Raw genomic sequence first — 17,425 nt, 5'->3', positions numbered from 1 at the left:
GCAAGATTCTTGCCAAGAGAATTAAAGTGCATATTGAGCACATTAAGCACTCTAAGGACCGAGATAGTGCGTGAAGGAAAATGATCAGAAAAAGAAAGAAGCCCAAGAGAAAGATACCTGGGTTCGCCAGGCATGGTGGCTCACGCCTGTAGTCCCAGCACTTTGGGAGGCTGAGGCAGGCAGATCATGAGGTCAGGAGATGGAGACCATCCTGGCCAACATGGTGAAAACCTGTCTCTACTAAAAATACAAAAATTATCTGGGCGTGGTGGCACGCGCCTGTAATCACAACTACTCAGGAGGCTGAGGCAGGAGAATCGCTTGAACCTGGGAGGCAGAGGTTGCAGTAAGCTGAGATCACGCCCCTGCACTCCAGCCTGGTGACAAAGCTAGACTCCGTCTCCAGAAAAAAATAGAAAGTTACCTGGGTTCAACTGAAGCGCCAGCCTGCTCCACCCAGAGAAGCACACTTTGTGAGAACCAATGGGAAGGAACCTGAGCTGCTGGAACCTATTCCCTATGAATTCATGGCATAATAGGTGTTAATAAAAGACCTCTGGACTGTAAAAAATATATATATACACATATATATTCACACACATACATATATATACACACATACATATATATATATATATGAAGGATTTGGGAACCTGGAACTACAGAGGGTTTCTCTTCCACCCTCAGTGAGAGCTGGAATGGTAAGAACAATGTCTGTCCTTCCTGGGACTTGTCCTATCAAAAAGGCACTAATTTTATGTAGTAAGAAAAATGAACTTGGAAGAGAGCTAGAAATGAGAAGAAACCAACTTATGTTTTAAGTATAGGCTTTGTCTTATGTCTCTATAGCTAAAGACTGGTTTTTAGAGCTTAACATTCAATGGGTAAAACAAAAGTATTCCTTACCTCACCAATAAAGAGAACCTTCAAACTTTTTTCCCACGGCATGTTTTTAATTCTGAAAATTAGGAGATAAGAGACTATTTAAAAATACAGCACCTCTGATGAATAGTTAAATGGATCATTTATCCTACAGGGATAAACTGTAACCAAAACTAATTGTGGGGCTCTAAACTCCTGACAGCACCAAAAACTCAAGTTGCATATGAAGTCCTAATACTTACAGTTGATTTCCATTCAGTATTTGGTATTTTGCTCACCTGAGAATAGATACTCCCCAGAGTGTACAGAGGCCCCTGTATATTCAATGGTGACCACAAAGAATCAAACAGAAATCATGCCAGTCCATGACTCTATGGTTTTTAATGAATAGTTTGTGTGGATTTTCCCATAAACACCCTCGATCTTAGTTGGGCGATTTAGTAAATTGTATAGACCTATGATGTTGGTGGTGATCAGCTAAGCAAAACAGAAATAGCCAAACAGAAGTCATTTCAAATTAAGTCACTTGTACTTTGAACTATTACTCAGTATTGGATGGCAGATGAGGGGAAAATACAAAATATGTGTCCTAGACCAATGCTGTCCAATAGAGCTTTCTATAATGACAGAAATAGCCTATATCGGCTGGTCAGTAAGGTAACCAATAGCCCCCAGTGGCTGCTGAGTACTTGAAATATGGCTATTCTGACTGAACTGAATTTTCAATTTTACAGCTAGCTGTGGTTACTGGTTATATTTGGTAGCAAAGATCAACAATCCTATAGGTCTATCTTAAGATTACTTTTATAGGAATGAAGAGTATCAGAATTATTTCTCAATTACATATATTTAGTTTTCATTTCTACAGAGAGGTCAACAAAGTTTTGTGAACTAAATTGTGTAAGTTTGTTTTTTTACAAAAGGACTTCACAGAGAACAAGGCAAAGAGTAAGAAACACAACAGCAAATTTCCAAAAAATTCAAGTAGAATCAAACTTTGACTACAGATTTGGTCAAATTCGTGCTAAACAGCCTCTTTAACAACATTATTATTCAACTGACTTATATAATTTGCTTTTTAGTAGTCTAATACATTGTTTTAAATCTTAATTTTTTTTTTATAAAATACATGTTTAGTGTAACAAATTCAAATAATCTCTTAGGAGGATAAAATAAGGGGCCAGGCATGGTGGCTCATGCCTGTGATCCCAGCACTTTGGGCGGCCAAGGTGGGTGGATAACCTGAGGCCAGGAGTTCGAGACCAGCCTAGCCAACATGGTGAACCCCATCTTTACTAAAAATATAAAAATTAGCCAGGCGTGGTGGCGCATGCCTTTAGTTCATGCTACTTGGGAGGCTGAGACGTGAGAATCACTTGAACCCGGGAGGCGGAGGTTAGAGTGAGCTGAGATTTGTGCCACTGAACTCCAGCCTGGGCGACAGAGCAAGACATTGTCTCAAAAAAAACAAAGAAGAAGAAGGACGTCCACCACACTGTACCTACCAAAATGCCCATTCCCCAAAGACGACTGCTGTTAAATGATTAGGGTACCTTTCCTGAATTTTTTTTTTTTTTTTTTTTTGTCTAAGCACATTTAAAAACCAAGACTCCTGGTTTTAAGTGATAGCTCTGAATCTCCTTTAGGCATGAAGTATAGGCAATTATATTTCTGCAGCAAACTCAGGCTCTGCAACATCAAGTGTGGATTCACTGGAAATTATTTGAAGTACACTTAGAGATCATAATAGCCAAAAAATGTTGGGAAATGAAAAAGGGTAGGTTTCTTTATTTAAATTTTTTTTTTTTTTTTTTTTAGAGAGAGACAGGTTCTTTGCTCCATCACCCAGGATGGAGAACAGTGACGGGATCGTAGCTCACTGAAGGCTCAAACTCCAGGGCTCAAGCAATCCTGCCTCAGCCTCCCAAGTAGCTAGGACTACAGGTGTGCACCACCATGACCAGCTAATTTTTTAATATTTTGTAGAGATGGGGTCTTGCTATGTGCCCTGGCTGGCCTCAAACATCTGGCCTCAAGCAATACACCCACCTCAGCCTCCCATAGTGCTGGGATTACAGGCATGAGCCACCACACCCAGCCAAAGAAAGGCTTTTTGAGGAAGTATGGTCAGAAGGAAATGGAATGTGCTTGAAAGAGCTCTAAAGGGCCACAGAAGATCTGTTCTCTATAGAACAGAACATGAAGTGTGGACAGGTTATTTTTAAAAGCACTTGACTTTGGAACAAAACCCAAATTGTCCCCATGATTTCGTCCTTTCACATTATGTTCATTTTGGTTATCTTAGTCTTTTCTCAGACTTCACAGATAATTAACTAAAAGCCCCTGGCTAAGTTAATGCTTATGAGTGTGGTCACAAATGGATGGCTTGGATTTTATTTGTCTTGCAGTGTTTGTAAATTTTTTGATGTATACTCTTATTGCCAACTTACATACTCATATGTATATGGATTGTATGTGCATGTGTGTGTGTGTATATATATATAGTCCCCAAATTTAAAAACCATAATTTGGACATTTTTTTCCACACAAAAAATCAGAAAATTGGTAACACTCTGCCCCATTTCCACATGGCAACAATTTAGACAGGCCATGAGCTCTCCACATGGCCCTGATCCCACCACTCTTGTCTCACACAAATCTAGTCAGTTGTACGTATATTATGTATGTATATTGCTGTGCTTCTCCTTCCTTCCTGACTCTGGAAGACTCCTATCTCAACCTCTCTCAACATGTCTGAAGGACTCAGGGGCAAGTGTCAGAGGTGTAGGCCCTAGTCTGGGTTTAATATTCGGGGCCAGCTTGAAACAGCAGCTAGTATTTTGAGCTCTAAGCTAACGCTCTGGACTTTCAGTCATGTTTTCTTTCCCCAGTGAAACAGAAAAGTTTGATTTCAAAGAGGCAAAGTGTGTGACACCTGCAACATACATAAAACCTGTTTAGTTTTACTCAGGAGTGGGAATCAGGAAACCTAGGTGCTGTTTCTGACTTACTTTGGTTAGAGAAGGGCAGTTAAGCTGTCCTTACGTTTCTTATCAAATGGGGAAAATACTGCGGTAGCTCATAGCAATTTGGGGAGTTTTAGAGTCTATGGAAAATGGAAACGCTATTGGTAACTTAGATTGAACGTTGAAACTTGTATTTGTTTTTCAGGCACTTTTGGAACTTAACTGGATGTTTTATGTGTCTAGTAATCAGCTGATAGTAGATATTATTCTACCTCTATATTGGGATGCGAAATAGCAGAAATCACACAGTCTATGCAGGTACTTTCAGCAAAGACTTTACCACAGTAATCAGTTCATGAAACTCTGTGTTCTGAAAGTGGCCACGGTCAGTGAATTTGTGCAATTTGGTTTCCAACCTATCGGCCACTTCTTGTTGTTCCTTCCAGGGAAGGAATGGATCGTCAGTGGAGCCAAACTGCACAATGTAAGGGCAGTTGGCCTTGATTTTCTCCCACTGCCAGGGGCGGGTGAAGTATCCTATGGGGGAAAAAAAACAATCTTTCAGTGCCCATGGATAATCTCCCTCTAGATATTCTAAAACACCTTCTGGCGACCCACATAGACACAAAGGAGCAGAGCCTACGTGTGAGTTAGAAGCAATTCTTTTGTTTTCAAATCTGTAGGGCTTGATACCACAGTTACTCATGAAGAGGTGGTACATGGTTCAACTAAAACCAGGCCTCTGCAGTTCAGTTCTAGACTTATGGCTTGGGAAGAAATCAAAGTGTGAACTTATATCCAAAGATAGGTGGTAAATCTTTCTCATATGCTATTAGAATTCTTTAGCATATCTGAAAGACAGCACTGTTTTTACAAACTGAACAGACAGCCCCATGTCTAGAGAGGGCTTTGCTCAGATTTCTACCTTTGGACTTACCACTTGCACGCTCATTTTCATCCCCCAAGTCTGATGTGTACGCAGACACTAATACAATAGCATATACTCGATGTGTTTCTGCATACCTGGAGAAAGAAAAATGATGTCAGCTAATATAAATGTTACCTCTGATCACCAAAAAGTCAATAAACTGGCTGGGCGCGGTGGCTCAAGCCTGTAATCCCAGCACTTTGGGAGGCCGAGACGGGCGGATCATGAGGTCAGGAGATCGAGACCATTCTGGCTAACATGGTGAAACCCCGTCTCTACTAAAAAATACAAAAAAAACTAGCTGGGCAAGGTGGTGGGCACTTGTAGTCCTAGCTACTTGGGAGGCTGAGGCAGGAGAATGGCGTAAACCCGGGAGGCGGAGCTTGCGGTGAGCTGAGATCCGGCCACTGCACTCCAGCCTGGGTGACAGAGCAAGACTGTCTCAAAAAAAAAAAGGTCAATAAACTACTTAAAAACTCATTTGTGGTAGCCTACAGAAAGCATGTGCTATCTGCTGTTGAGGTTGATGTGAAAAATAGCAAGAAAACTGCAGAACTACAAGCCCAGCCCTGGCTACTGGATGAGCTTCTACTCATTTTTCTTTCCTTTTTTATTTTTCTGAGACAGAGTCTCACTCTGTCACCCTAGGCTGGAGTGCAGTGGCACAATCTTGACTCACTGCAACCTCCACCTCCTGAGTTCAAACGATTCTCCTGTTTTAGCCTACTGAGTAGCTGGGATTACAGGCATGCACCACCATACCCAGCTAAATTTGTATTTTTAGTAGAGACAGGGTTTCACCATGTTGGCCAGGCTGGTCTTGAACTCCTGACCTCAAATAATCTGCCCACCCTGGCCTCCTAAAGTGCTGAGATTATAGGTGTGAACCACCGCGCCCAGCCCCTACTCATTTTTCAAGGTAGTTCAAACTTGTGCAAACCTTCCCCAATAAACAAAAAGTGTAATCCACCCACGTTTAGTATGCTTCAGTGTCACTTGGTTGGTGAACGTGCAGATTCTCAGGCTCAGACCCAGAGCCTCTGATTCAGAAAGTTGGGATTAAGGCCTAGAATCTGCATTTTAAGACATGATCCCTCCTTCAACCCAGATGACTCTAATGCAAGTGGTCTGTGAACTGTATTTTAAGAAACGCTGTACAATACCAGAAATGTACCTTTGGTACCACACATTCCACATTGACAACCCCTGGCAGCATATAAACATCCTTACACTAGGAGTGTACCATAATTTTGTAGCTTCATCCTGAAATACTCGTGTAACTTTAATTAGTGTGGCTGAAAGTTTATGAAATTTGGCAAGATTCCCTGACATGCAATTCATGTGACATCCTAAGTGACTGCTTGGGACAAATAAAAACTATTATCCTTTGTCATTTTGCCTAGCAAATATGAAAGAAACTCAACCCTTATAGGCTAAACTTAGCTTAGTCAGCCAGCTAAGTCCCTACCCACTAGGCCTTATAAGGCTAAAAGGGGAGATACAATATTCTTAAGGAGCAGTAGGGATATGCCCATGAACCTACGGACTGGGGATTCACAGGTGAGTGACACTGCAGACACAATCTACCATATGCCAGGCTCTCTTCTAGGCAATGGGGTTTCAGTGCCAGACTGAACAAAGCCCTGCCTTCCTGGAGTCTACATTCTATTGGCAGGAGACAGATAAGAAATAAACAGGATGTCAGATGGTAAAAAGTGCTGCAGATAGACCGGGCGCGGTGGCTCACGCCTGTAATCCCAGCACTTTGGGAGGCCAAGGCAGGTGGATCATCTGAGGTCAGGAGTTCGAGACCAGCCTCAACATGGAGAAACCCCGTGTCTACTAAAAATGCAAAATTAGCCAGGCATAGTGGTGAATGCCTGTAATCCCAGCTACTTGGGAGGCTGAGGCAGGAGAATTGCTTGAACTTGGGAGGCAGAGGTTGCGGTGAGTCGAGATTGCCAGCCTGGGTAACAAGAGCGAAACTCCGTCTCAAAAAAAAAAAATGTGCTGCAGATAATAAGATATAAAAGGGATAGGAGCCAGTAGATTGAGGAAGCCGTTTCACATGGAGTGATTAGAGAAGGCCTTACCTAAAGGGGACATTTGAGCAGAGACTTCAAGGGAAATAGAAAGCCATGCAGATGTCTAGGGACAGGGTGTCCCAGGTAGAAGGATGAGAGCAGGCTAAGATGTGTGTGTACTTAGCATGTTCCAGGAACCGCAATGAGGTCAGTAAACCTGGCTGGGAGGAGAGAAGGAGAGTCTGTAGGGACAGAATCAGAGCTGACTGATGGGAAGCCACTGGGGTTTGCAGCCACTTATGCTTTAAAAGGATCACTGCATCCCAATAAGAGCAGATTTTTTTTTTCAATCCAGTAGCAAAACCAGGAAGGAATTAGGACAGATTACGTTACCACTTTAGAGGTCAGCACTGTTTCCTCTGCAACAGAAACTTAAGATATACACAAGGTATATCTCAAGCAAGCATGGCTGGAGCCCACAAAGGGGATACAGTTTAACAAAGATCGCACCTCATGGCTGCGATGGCCCCAGAACTGTGGCCGATAATGATGGTCTTCTCATCACAGTGCAGCTCTGTCTCCATGAAGGGCAGCCAGATGCTCTCTCGTGCTGTAACTTAAGGTTCAGGGTAAAGAAAAAGTCTGTCATTTGATAGTGGCAGTCTGAATCCAATGCTGCCCTGCCTTTCTAACAGATGACTATTCAGCAATTCACAACTTTTAAAACTGCAGGACCACAGCAGGAGATAGGATTGTGTTAACAGAGCCAAAGGCTTATGTATTACTACTTGAAAGACCCAAGTCCACAGTTCTGATAAATAGTTTTTTTCTCTCTCTCTTTTTTTTTTTTTTTGTTTACCATGTTCTTGTAAGAAAATACTAAGGAAATAAAATATAACTCTGAAATTTTAATGTAAACTTTCAAACTTAAAAAAAAAAAAAAGCTATCGGTCAGGTGCAATGGCTCACACCTGTAATCCCAACACTTTGGGAGACCGAGGTGGACAGATCAGTTGAGGTCAGTAGTTCAAGACCAGCCTGACCAAATGGTGAAACCCCATTTCTGCTAAAAATACAAAAAAAAAAAAAAATTAGCCAGGCATGGTGGCGCGTGCCTGTAATCCCAGCTACTCGGTAGGCCGACGCAGGAAGAGTCACTTGAACCCAGGAAGCAGAGGTTGCAGTGAGTTGAGATCACGCCACAGCACTCCAACCTAGGCAACAGAGCGAGACTCCATCTCAGAAAAAAAAAAAAAAAAAAAAAAGCAAAAAAACTCTTGCAACATTCTAAAATTCACACACATTTATTCATTCTTTCCAAAAAGGGGATTCCTGAGACAAGTCATAGGCATACCCAGAACAAAAGTAGCAATATGACATTTTTAAACATTAGGATCTCAAATACATGCTGTAAAGTTTTATACCTATGCCTCAAATGTAATCCCCACAAATTCTGCCTGAAAATATTTGTAGACTTACAGAAGGGAAAGATCAAGTCGGTGCAAAGTTGAAAATTAAATTTTACCATGCCCAGGTGCTTTCCTGATCCTTACTAGAATTTTCTATGGCTTTTGGTTCACACCCTCCTCCCCAAGCTGCTTGCCTTATTCTTTCTTAGGTATATAGGCATCTTTGGTTTCTCCACTACGATATTCTTGTTCTCTACCACAAACATGGTAATATCAAAACCCAACAAGATGAGGCTGTTTAAAAACAAGTTTAAAACTTACTTGGGTCGGGCATGTTTTTAGCCAAACACTGGAAACCAGGTATCTATGATATGAGGGGGGAGAAAAAGCTATAATAAAGAGCTTAATTACAACTAATACTTTGCTAATAAGAAATGAGGCACCTGATATGATCGTTACCAATTCAGTATTAACTTGTGTTATGAAATGAAGTAGGTTAAGTGACCATCCTTTTCGCATGAACTCCATCTGTAGTTCTGTATCTAGGCAGCTCTGCTGACCTCTATAGAGAGACCTATATCTGCATTTGTACACCCATATTTGCCTCTACAGCCCTCCATCTATAGAGAGGCATTAACAAATATGTTCTAGAAAGACTGACCTGGAGCCAAATAGACCGTGGGCCAGGGAGTAGGTAAAACGAGGCACAGGAACGTGATACAGAAAGTTGGAGATAGCATCCTCTCAGAAGCTCCAGCCCTGAACTTTGGGGTTGTAGCTCTGACCAGGGTTTTCAGCCACAGCCCTGCAATCTATTCTGGAGACCAGCTCTAGAGGATGGCAACCCAGGGAGCCGACCTACCCCCTGGTTACAGAAGACGGTTAAAAAATAAAAATCAAACGGCACAGGGCAGCCTACAGTAAGATGCTTTTTTTTTTTTTTTTGAGACGGAGTCTCGCTCTGTCGCCCAGGCTGGAGTGCAGTGGCCAGATCTCAGCTCACTGCAAGCTCCGCCTCCCAGGTTCACGCCATTCTCCTGCCTCAGCCTCCCGAGTAGCTGGGACTACAGGCGCCCGCCACCTCGCCCGGCTAGTTTTTTGTATTTTTTAGTAGATACGGGGTTTCACCATGTTAGCCAGAATGGTCTCGATCTCCTGACCTCGTGATCCACCCGTCTCGGCCTCCCAAAATGCTGGGATTACAGGCGTAAAATGCCATTTTTTAAAGCTCACCAAGAAGCCAAATTGAACGCTCTACTGTTTAAAGGGTATATCCATAGGTTGAAAAGTACTTTAATTTTAAAAAGAGAAGCAGATGAAAAAACTTCAGGATGGCACGGGACTGAGATGGGTAGGCATACGGGTCGTTTGGAAGACGATGTATAGGCAATGTCCCAGATTTTAGTTTAGTAATTCATTACATTATGCCTCATAATGTAGACGCATGTTACGTATATCCTTTGTATATATTAAGTACAGCATATTTAATTTTTTTTAAGCTGAAGCGAGGAGCAGGGAAGATGTAAAATTATCTGGGAAGTCCCACATCTGAACCAGCAGCAGATACGGGGGGCGGGGCTCGGGGGCTCAGCCTGGGTAGTTCAAAGAAGGGGGTTTCCTTCAACTCTAACGGCTGAGCCCTCAGAGAAGTCTTCCAGGCAGTTTTACCAACCAAAATTCGACCACTAGCTCTAGAGTTTAAGAGAAGGCAGCGGGGGAGAGGAAGGAAAACACACAGGGCTTTCCTGGAGGGGATTAGACGCATGTTCAAACTTCAGCTCTCAGTCCCCTCCCGCCGTCCCTCCCTGCAGGCTGACTTCACCGAGCAGCAAGGCATTGGGCGCTTACCTTCTCCAGCTCCTTTTTCACCCAGCCATACCAGCCGTGGGTGGTCACATCCCCGCCTCCGTTCCCGGGAACAATCACTGCCTTGCTAGGAGAAGCCATGAGTGCAGCGAGGCCAGAGTCCCCTCAGCGCGGGTCCAGCAGCGCTGAGCCCAGCCTGCACCGGCCGGGAGCCTGCGCCGCGGCATCCTGGGAGTTGTAGTTGCGGGGACCCGGGAGGCCGGGCTCTTTCCTCCTTGGCCTGCCTTCCGCTGCCTGCGTGGGGCAGCCAAGAACAGAGCCTGCGAGCTTCCCTCAATTGTAAAGCAAAGCACCGTTTACTTGCCTCTTACTAGTTCTCTCATGTTTTCCCCTTATTTAAGACAGGCTATGACATGCTTGGGGTGTGTTATTTCTTTGCTAGATTTACTGATATTTCTATAGGAAAGTTTGTTTTTGGTTTAAAACATGCAGAAAACCCATTTATAACTTGGGAACGCCTGAAATCCATATTATTTTTCCTTCTGATTTTAAAACAATTTTTATTTTTAATTTTATTTTTATTTTTTGAGACGGAGTCTTGCTCTGTCGCCCGAGCTGGAGTGCAGTGGCCAGATCTCAGCTCACTGCAAGCTCCGCCTCCCGGGTTTACGCCATTCTCCTGCCTCATCCTCCGGAGTAGCTGGGACTACAGGCGCCCGCCACCTCGCCCGGCTAGTTTTTTGTATTTTTAGTAGAGACGGGGTTTCACCGTGTTAGCCAGGATGGTCTCGATCTCCTGACCTCGTGATCCGCCCGTCTCGGCCTCCCAAAGTGCTGGGATTACAGGCTTGAGCCACCGCGCCCGGCCAAAACAATTTTTAGTAGTCAGTATCAGCCCTGGTTGTTGTTTTTCATTGCTTTGAATGAAGTTTCCTTGTGTAAAGCTACTAACCCAAGTAAAACAAAAAAAAAAATTTAAATTAAATACCAAGAAAATACTTCGTCAGATTTTCATATTAAACCAGCTGATACTAAAATTGTTTAAAATAGTTTATAACCAATGTTTAGTCCCATATTCCTGGGAAGACAATTAAAGCTTCATGTACCTTTGGTAACCTGGTGGGCCATTTAAACATTTTGTAAAGGATTTTATTTAATTGTTATTTGAATTCCAATTTGTCATTCTGGTTGTATAAAAGCTTTCCTATGCAAGGGGCTGATGTTATAACAGTAGATCATTATGCTACCAGGTAAAGAAAGCTTTGTATGATTTGAATTTTCTGGAAACATGGAGAAGACTGTCCTTGTCATCCACACTACAACAAAACTTCAGGACCTTGGGCTTTGGGTTCATGGTCTCGCAACTGAGAAGGGTCCCTCCACACTTTTGGAACTGTGCATGCATTGGAACTTTTGAGGTAAAGCTACCCTGGGAAATTTCTCCCAGGAAGAAAATGGCATGCTTGATATGAACAGCTTTTCGCAAGTTCACAGCTTAAGACTTCTACTATCATAAAAACTCTCATCTTTGATTTTTTTTTTTTTTTTTTTTTGCTTATGCCTCTACAAACAATAGAAGTGGAAAGGGGGTCTGTTATGTGCACTTATGGGATATAGTTTTATTTGTGAAGGAGTTTGCAGCCAGCCTTATACATGGATAACCTTATGCTTTGATAGATAAAAGATGAAGGCCCGGCCGGGCGCGGTGGCTCAAGCCTGTAATCCTAGCACTTTGGGAGGCCGAGATGGGCAGATCACGAGGTCAAGAGATTGAGACCATCCTGGCTAATATGGTGAAACCCCGTCTCTACTAAAAAATACAAAAAAGTAGCCGAGTGAGGTGGCGGGCGCCTGTAGTCCCAGCTACTTGGGAGGCTGAGGCAGGAGAATGGCGTAAACCCGGGAGGCGGAGCTCGCAGTGAGCTGAGATCATGCTACTGCACTCCAACCTGGGTGACAGAGCGAGACTCCGTCTCAAAAAAAAAAAAAAAAAGATGAAGGCCCAGTGTAGGTAAGAAACTTTAATGGTACACGCTTTGCTTCATAATCAGTCAAAAACAAAACATTGGTTCACTCCTCTAACCCACATCATGGGTTAACGAAAACATTGCCAGGAGGCCTTCACTCTTCTAGAAAGGCATCATTTGTTAGGTCCTTTTACCATGGTTTGAAGTAAAAGAAGCAATGATTAGAAATGTATCCCACATTGGCCAGGCGCCGTGGCTCACGCTTGTAATCCCAGCACTTCAGGAGTCTGAGGCAGGCAGATCACCTGAGGTCAGGAGTTTAACACCAGCCTGGCCAACATGGAGAAACCCCGTCTCTACTAAAAATACAAAAACTAGCTGGGCATGGTGGCGGGTGCCTGTAATCCCAGCTACTCAGGAAGCTGAGGCAGGAGAATCACTTGAACCAGGAGGCAGAGGTTGCAGTGAACCCAGACCGTCCCATTGCACTCCAACCTGGGCGACAGAGCGAGACTCCATCTCAAAAAAAAAAAAAAAGGAAAAAAGAAAAGAAATTCAGTGGTAGGGAATTAATGAAGAAATTGCTTAGTCAAGTGAGTAAACTCTTTAGCTCATTTGATTTTAGGAGGTTTGGTTTATGGGGGCCTTGGGTTTAGGAGCATACTCTGAACTCTTGGTGTTATCCTCCCAACAGTTGTAATAATAGTCTCTCTGGTGCGCTGTATTCTCTCAAAGGTTTTAAATGTGTGCATGCAGCCATCTCTAGAACATCAGATGTTCTTTCTTCAACTGGGATGACAAACGCTGAATGAAATGTGCAACCATGAGAACACCAAAACCTATAAATGATGTGCTGAGACCAGAAACCCAAAACGATGGTAACTGAGAGTGGCACTAAGGCCCTAAGTTTTGGTCACACTCTCACCTAAGTGAGAACCTGACCAAGAAGGGGGAATTTTTTCCACAAAATTTTGGGAGGCCATTGTTTTGGACTAAGCTCATGCACTAGGCCCCAACAAACCAAACCAAACCAAAATGGAGTTGCTTGTGCTAAGACTTCAAGGAAACATAGATTCTAGAACAGACTAGTTTTTGTTTTTTCTTCTGCAAGTCTCTATAACAAACATCTCCGACAGCGTAGGTATCCACCCCGTAAAGTCCCCATTAAATCTTCTAAGCAAATTCATTTCCTCTTGTCTAGAGACCATCAAGCTTCAGATGATCATGCAACAAAGGTTCCATCCAGTTCCAGGTGAAGACACCACCCCTAGCCGTCAAGAAACTACCCTGCCTCCACTAGATAGAGCAGGGCGAGTTCCGTGATCACCAATAGGTAGGGGCTACACCCCAAGCCAGCATGAAGCAGTTACAGAAAAAGGACCATCAGTCCCTCTGCCTCCTGTGGAGATTTATGGGGATCACATCTCTCAAGGGGGAGATGAGGCAGGACAACAGGGTCTGGAGGCAGGGAGCAGAAGGCCGATTCACACTTCAGTTATGACAGGAAATATCCTCTCCACATGGCATAGGCCAAGTAAATGACTTAACTTTACTTCATCCTCTTCATTTACATAGGGTGTACCCCAAGTAGAGGGTATTTAAAGGCCCAAAAATTCTATAATGGGGACTTCGAGCCCTTATGCTCAGGCCTACTCCTATAATGTAGACTGTACTTTCATTTTCAATGAAACCCTTCATTCCTTCCTTTGTGCATTTTGTCCAATTGTTTGTTCAAGACGCCAAGAAACTGGACACCCTCCACCATTAACAAAGGGTCATGAGGAAACTTTTGGGGTGATATATATGTTAATTATCTCGATTGTGGTGATGGGTGTCAAAACTTAACAAATTGTACATTTTAAATATGTGCAGCTTAAGGTACATCAATTATACCTTAATATAGCTCTTTCAAATTAAAAATAGTAATCCCAGAACTCTGGGAGGCTAAAGCAGGAGGACTCCTTGAGCCCAGGAGTTTGAGACTAGCCTGGGCAACATGGCAAAACTCACGTCTTCAGAAATTTTAAAAATTAGCCAGGCATGGTGGTGTACACCCATAGTCCCAGCTACACGGCAGGCTAAGGTAGAATGATCGCTTGAGCATGGGAGGCTGCAGTGAGCTATGATCATGCCACTGCACTCTAGAATGGGTAACACAGTGAGACTATGCCTCAAAAAAAAAAAAAAAAAAAAAAAGGAATACAATTTCAACATAAAACAAAGCAGAGACATTCCTGTAACCAACTAATTGTTTGCTTAGTAGTTTTTAGTTCGAGAAGCAATGATACTGCCTAATCAGGAACTGGGGGCTGAAAAAGGATCTAGCAATCTAGCTTTCCTGAAGATTTATTACCTCTTTCTTCTAGAAGGAGAAAAAAGGCAGTGACATTAACTCTCATCTTAGATTGTTTATGCCGATAATAATTGAGAAGATTATAATTACATACATCCGTTTTGTTTTCTACTTTTTATCTCTTGTACAAACAATTTCTGAGCTTATCATTATCACAGAAGAAATAGCTTTGGTTTCAAAGCTGAAAGCCAATATTTTTGTGAATTTTTAAAAATCTGAAAATGCACCTTTATATTTGGTACCTCACTTGCTAATATTGAAGAAGTTATTCTCAAGAACTTGCTGAGACAGTTTCACTCTTTCTTTTTTTTTTTTTTTTTTGAGACGGAGTCTCGCTGTGTCGCCCAGGCTGGAGTGCAGTGGCGGGATCTCGGCTCACTGCAAGCTCCGCCTCCCGGGTTCAGGCCATTCTCCCGCCTCAGCCTCCAAGTAGCTGTAGCTGGGATTACAGGCGCCCGCCACCACGCCCGGCTAGCTTTTTGTATTTTTTTTTTTTTTTTTTTTAGTAGAGACAGGGTTTCACCATGTTAGCCAGGATGGTCTCGATCTCCTGACCTCGTGATCCACCCGCCTCGGCCTCCCAAAGTGCTGGGATTACAGGCTTGAGCCACCGCACCCGGCCGACAGTTTCACTCTTTCTAAAGGGATCATTCATCCTCCACTAAGGCACTCCTGCTGAATAATCTTCCTCTGCCTGGATTTTTCTTTTCAGGTCAGGATCTTTTCTGTGGGAAGTTTGTCTCTAAGTCTTCAAACTCACGGTCTAAACCTATTCTCCTCTCTTCTGTGGTTACTTTTCCTTTCCGCCACTGCTTTTGTTTACTTGTTTAATTTTTGGTTTTGCCACCTTGAGGAGAAAGGAGGTCAATGGAAGCCTTCTTCAAAGTCTTGAAGAACAGATGGGAGTTCCTGGGAAAGAAAGAAGGGTGAAGTGGCTGTTCTTGGCAGAGAGGAAGGCATGCAAATGGGCACCGAAACAACGAACAGTACATGTGGGCTGGGAAGGACAGTGGTTCATTACTGTGAGTGATGGAAAAACTATGTAGGGTTTTAAGCAAGAGAATAGTAGGGTCAGATGTGTGATTTAGAGAAATCTATCCAGCAACCAATGTGATTTTTGGATCTGGCAAATTTGGGCAAAGCAATCATTTGAGAGACTGTTGCAGTAATCCAATCAGAGGATGAGGGCCTGAACTAAGCAAGCAGATGAAATTGAAAAATATTTAGAGTAACAGATTAACAAGACCAAGTGATTCAGTGTCACCTTCCAGGTGGAGGGGTTAGAAATAAGGAAGCGCCAAGGATAACTTCCTACTTTCTAGACTCAGTAACTGGGAAAAGAATGGCATCTTCAAGTGAAACAAAGTACAAGAGGCAGAAGATTCACTGGGAGCCAGGGAAATGATGGATTCAGTTTAGGACATATTAAGATCGAGATGTGCAAGAATACCCAGTGATATCTGCAGGATATTTCTCCAGACAGTCTTGGACTGGCCCAGTTCTCCCCACTTTCTTGCTTGTAGTTCTGAAGAATAATTCTGATGTGCTGGGAGTATAATATTCTGAGATAAGGAGGAAATAGCCAGAACAGCCCAGGCTCTGTTCTAGCCTCCCCAAAAACAAGATGTCCTTCAATGCTTTTACGGCTTTTCCCAGCTGGAGTACAAGTGGACATGCACAGACGAGGCTCGATCTGCACTGTGCGGCTTTCCTGAGTCTTGAGAGACCAGCTCATCATAAATCCTAGGCTTCTGCTGTCCCTTGCTGCTTCTCTGTGAGTAATAAATCCACTTCATGTAACTTGTGTATGTGAGTGTTCTGGTTCACTAGGCTTGGGCAGGTAGTAGAAGTACAGTCCAAGATGCAGTGAGCTGAATTGGTAACCAGTGCACACTAAACATGCTTTGCAGAACCCAGCATGTTGCTGAATATATGAATCTGAATGTTAGGTAGAAAAGTCTGACCCAGAAATACAGAATTTAGGCCGAGCATGGTGGCTCACACCTGTAATGCCAGCACTTTGGGAGGCCAAGGTGGGCGGACCACCTGAGGCCAGGAGTTCGACACCAGCCTGGCCAATATGGTGAAACCCCTACTAAAAACACAAAAATTAGCTGGGTGTGGTGGCGGGCACCTGTAATCCCAGTCACTCAGGAGACTGAGGCGGGAGAATCTTTTGAACCCAGGAGGCGGAGGTTGCAGTGAACCAAGATCGCACCACTGCACTCCAGCCTGGGAGACAGAGTGAGACTCCATCTCAAAATAATAATAATAGTAAAAAATAAATAAATAAAAGAATTTAGAGTCAGGCTATAGATGATGATAATATGTCAGCAAAATTATGAAAGATTTTGAAATAGTCAAAAGAGGTTACTGGGTGAACTTTCCATGGAATGCTGTGCATTTTTAAAAGACTCTCTGGGGGCCAGGCATGGTGGCTCTTGCCTGTAATCCCAGCACTTTGGGAGGCTGAGGCAGGCGGATCACGAGGTCAAGAGGTTGAGACCATCCTGGCCAACATGATGAAACCCCGTCTCTACTAAAATTACAAAAATTAGCTGGGCATGGTGGCAGCATAGTCCCAGCTACTCGGGAGGCTGAGGCAGGAGAATTGCTTGAAGCCGGGATGTGGAGGTTGCAGTGAACTGAGATCGCACCACTGCACTCCAGCCTGGCGACAGAGCAAGACTCCGTCTCAAAAACAAAAAAACAAAACAACCCTGGGTCATTTGCTGTAGGGGCCATGTACCTCTGCCTTTGAGTATACTAGTTTACAACTCTGTAGAGATAGAAATTAACTTACAGAAGGTAGTTATGCAAATGTTCCCTGCCCATAACAATGTAAACTATTCCTGTCCACAGCAATACAAATCATTATTTTGTGTGATAGAAAATATGTCACTATAAACCAAATTCGTCTTGGAACCAGTTTGAACATCCCTCCTGGTTGTAGGGATTAATTAAAGTCAATGAATGAGTTAAGTAAGATCTTTGGAACATGTTCATTTTATATTTGCATGAAGGCCATAATTTTACCTTTTGAAACACTTTAACAGTTTTGAAGCTTTCACCAATATCCCAATGGATTCA

General features: G+C 43.2%; 1 protein-coding gene across 1 annotated transcript; it reads right to left on the bottom strand.

Annotated features, from left to right (window-relative positions):
* Positions 1–932: 932 nt before the first annotated feature.
* On the bottom strand, positions 933–10,259 carry RBBP9 (RB binding protein 9, serine hydrolase). The gene is made up of 5 exons (XM_023217783.3): positions 10,058–10,259; positions 8,531–8,573; positions 7,311–7,416; positions 4,786–4,871; positions 933–4,385 (listed from the first exon to the last, which is right to left on the bottom strand). The coding sequence occupies exons 1-5, from the start codon at positions 10,154–10,156 to the stop codon at positions 4,159–4,161; spliced, it is 561 nt and encodes a 186-aa protein (XP_023073551.1). The 5' UTR covers positions 10,157–10,259; the 3' UTR covers positions 933–4,158.
* Positions 10,260–17,425: the final 7,166 nt, after the last annotated feature.

Source organism: Piliocolobus tephrosceles, chromosome 20 (assembly GCF_002776525.5).
Source record: "Piliocolobus tephrosceles isolate RC106 chromosome 20, ASM277652v3, whole genome shotgun sequence".
NCBI lineage: Eukaryota > Metazoa > Chordata > Mammalia > Primates > Cercopithecidae > Piliocolobus > Piliocolobus tephrosceles.
This window is presented reverse-complemented; position numbering and strand designations above follow the sequence as displayed.

Bases quoted from the DNA above. Each gene is read 5' to 3' on its own strand.
- RBBP9 (XM_023217783.3), bottom strand. From the start codon at position 10,156: ATGGCTTCTCCTAGCAAGGCAGTGATTGTTCCCGGGAACGGAGGCGGG. The intron at 7,417-8,530 runs GTAAGTTTTAAA...CTGAACCTTAAG, and splicing joins TAAAAACATGCCCGACCCAA to TTACAGCACGAGAGAGCATC. The intron at 4,386-4,785 runs GTAAGTCCAAAG...TTTCCCCCATAG, and splicing joins TGAAAATGAGCGTGCAAGTG to GATACTTCACCCGCCCCTGG.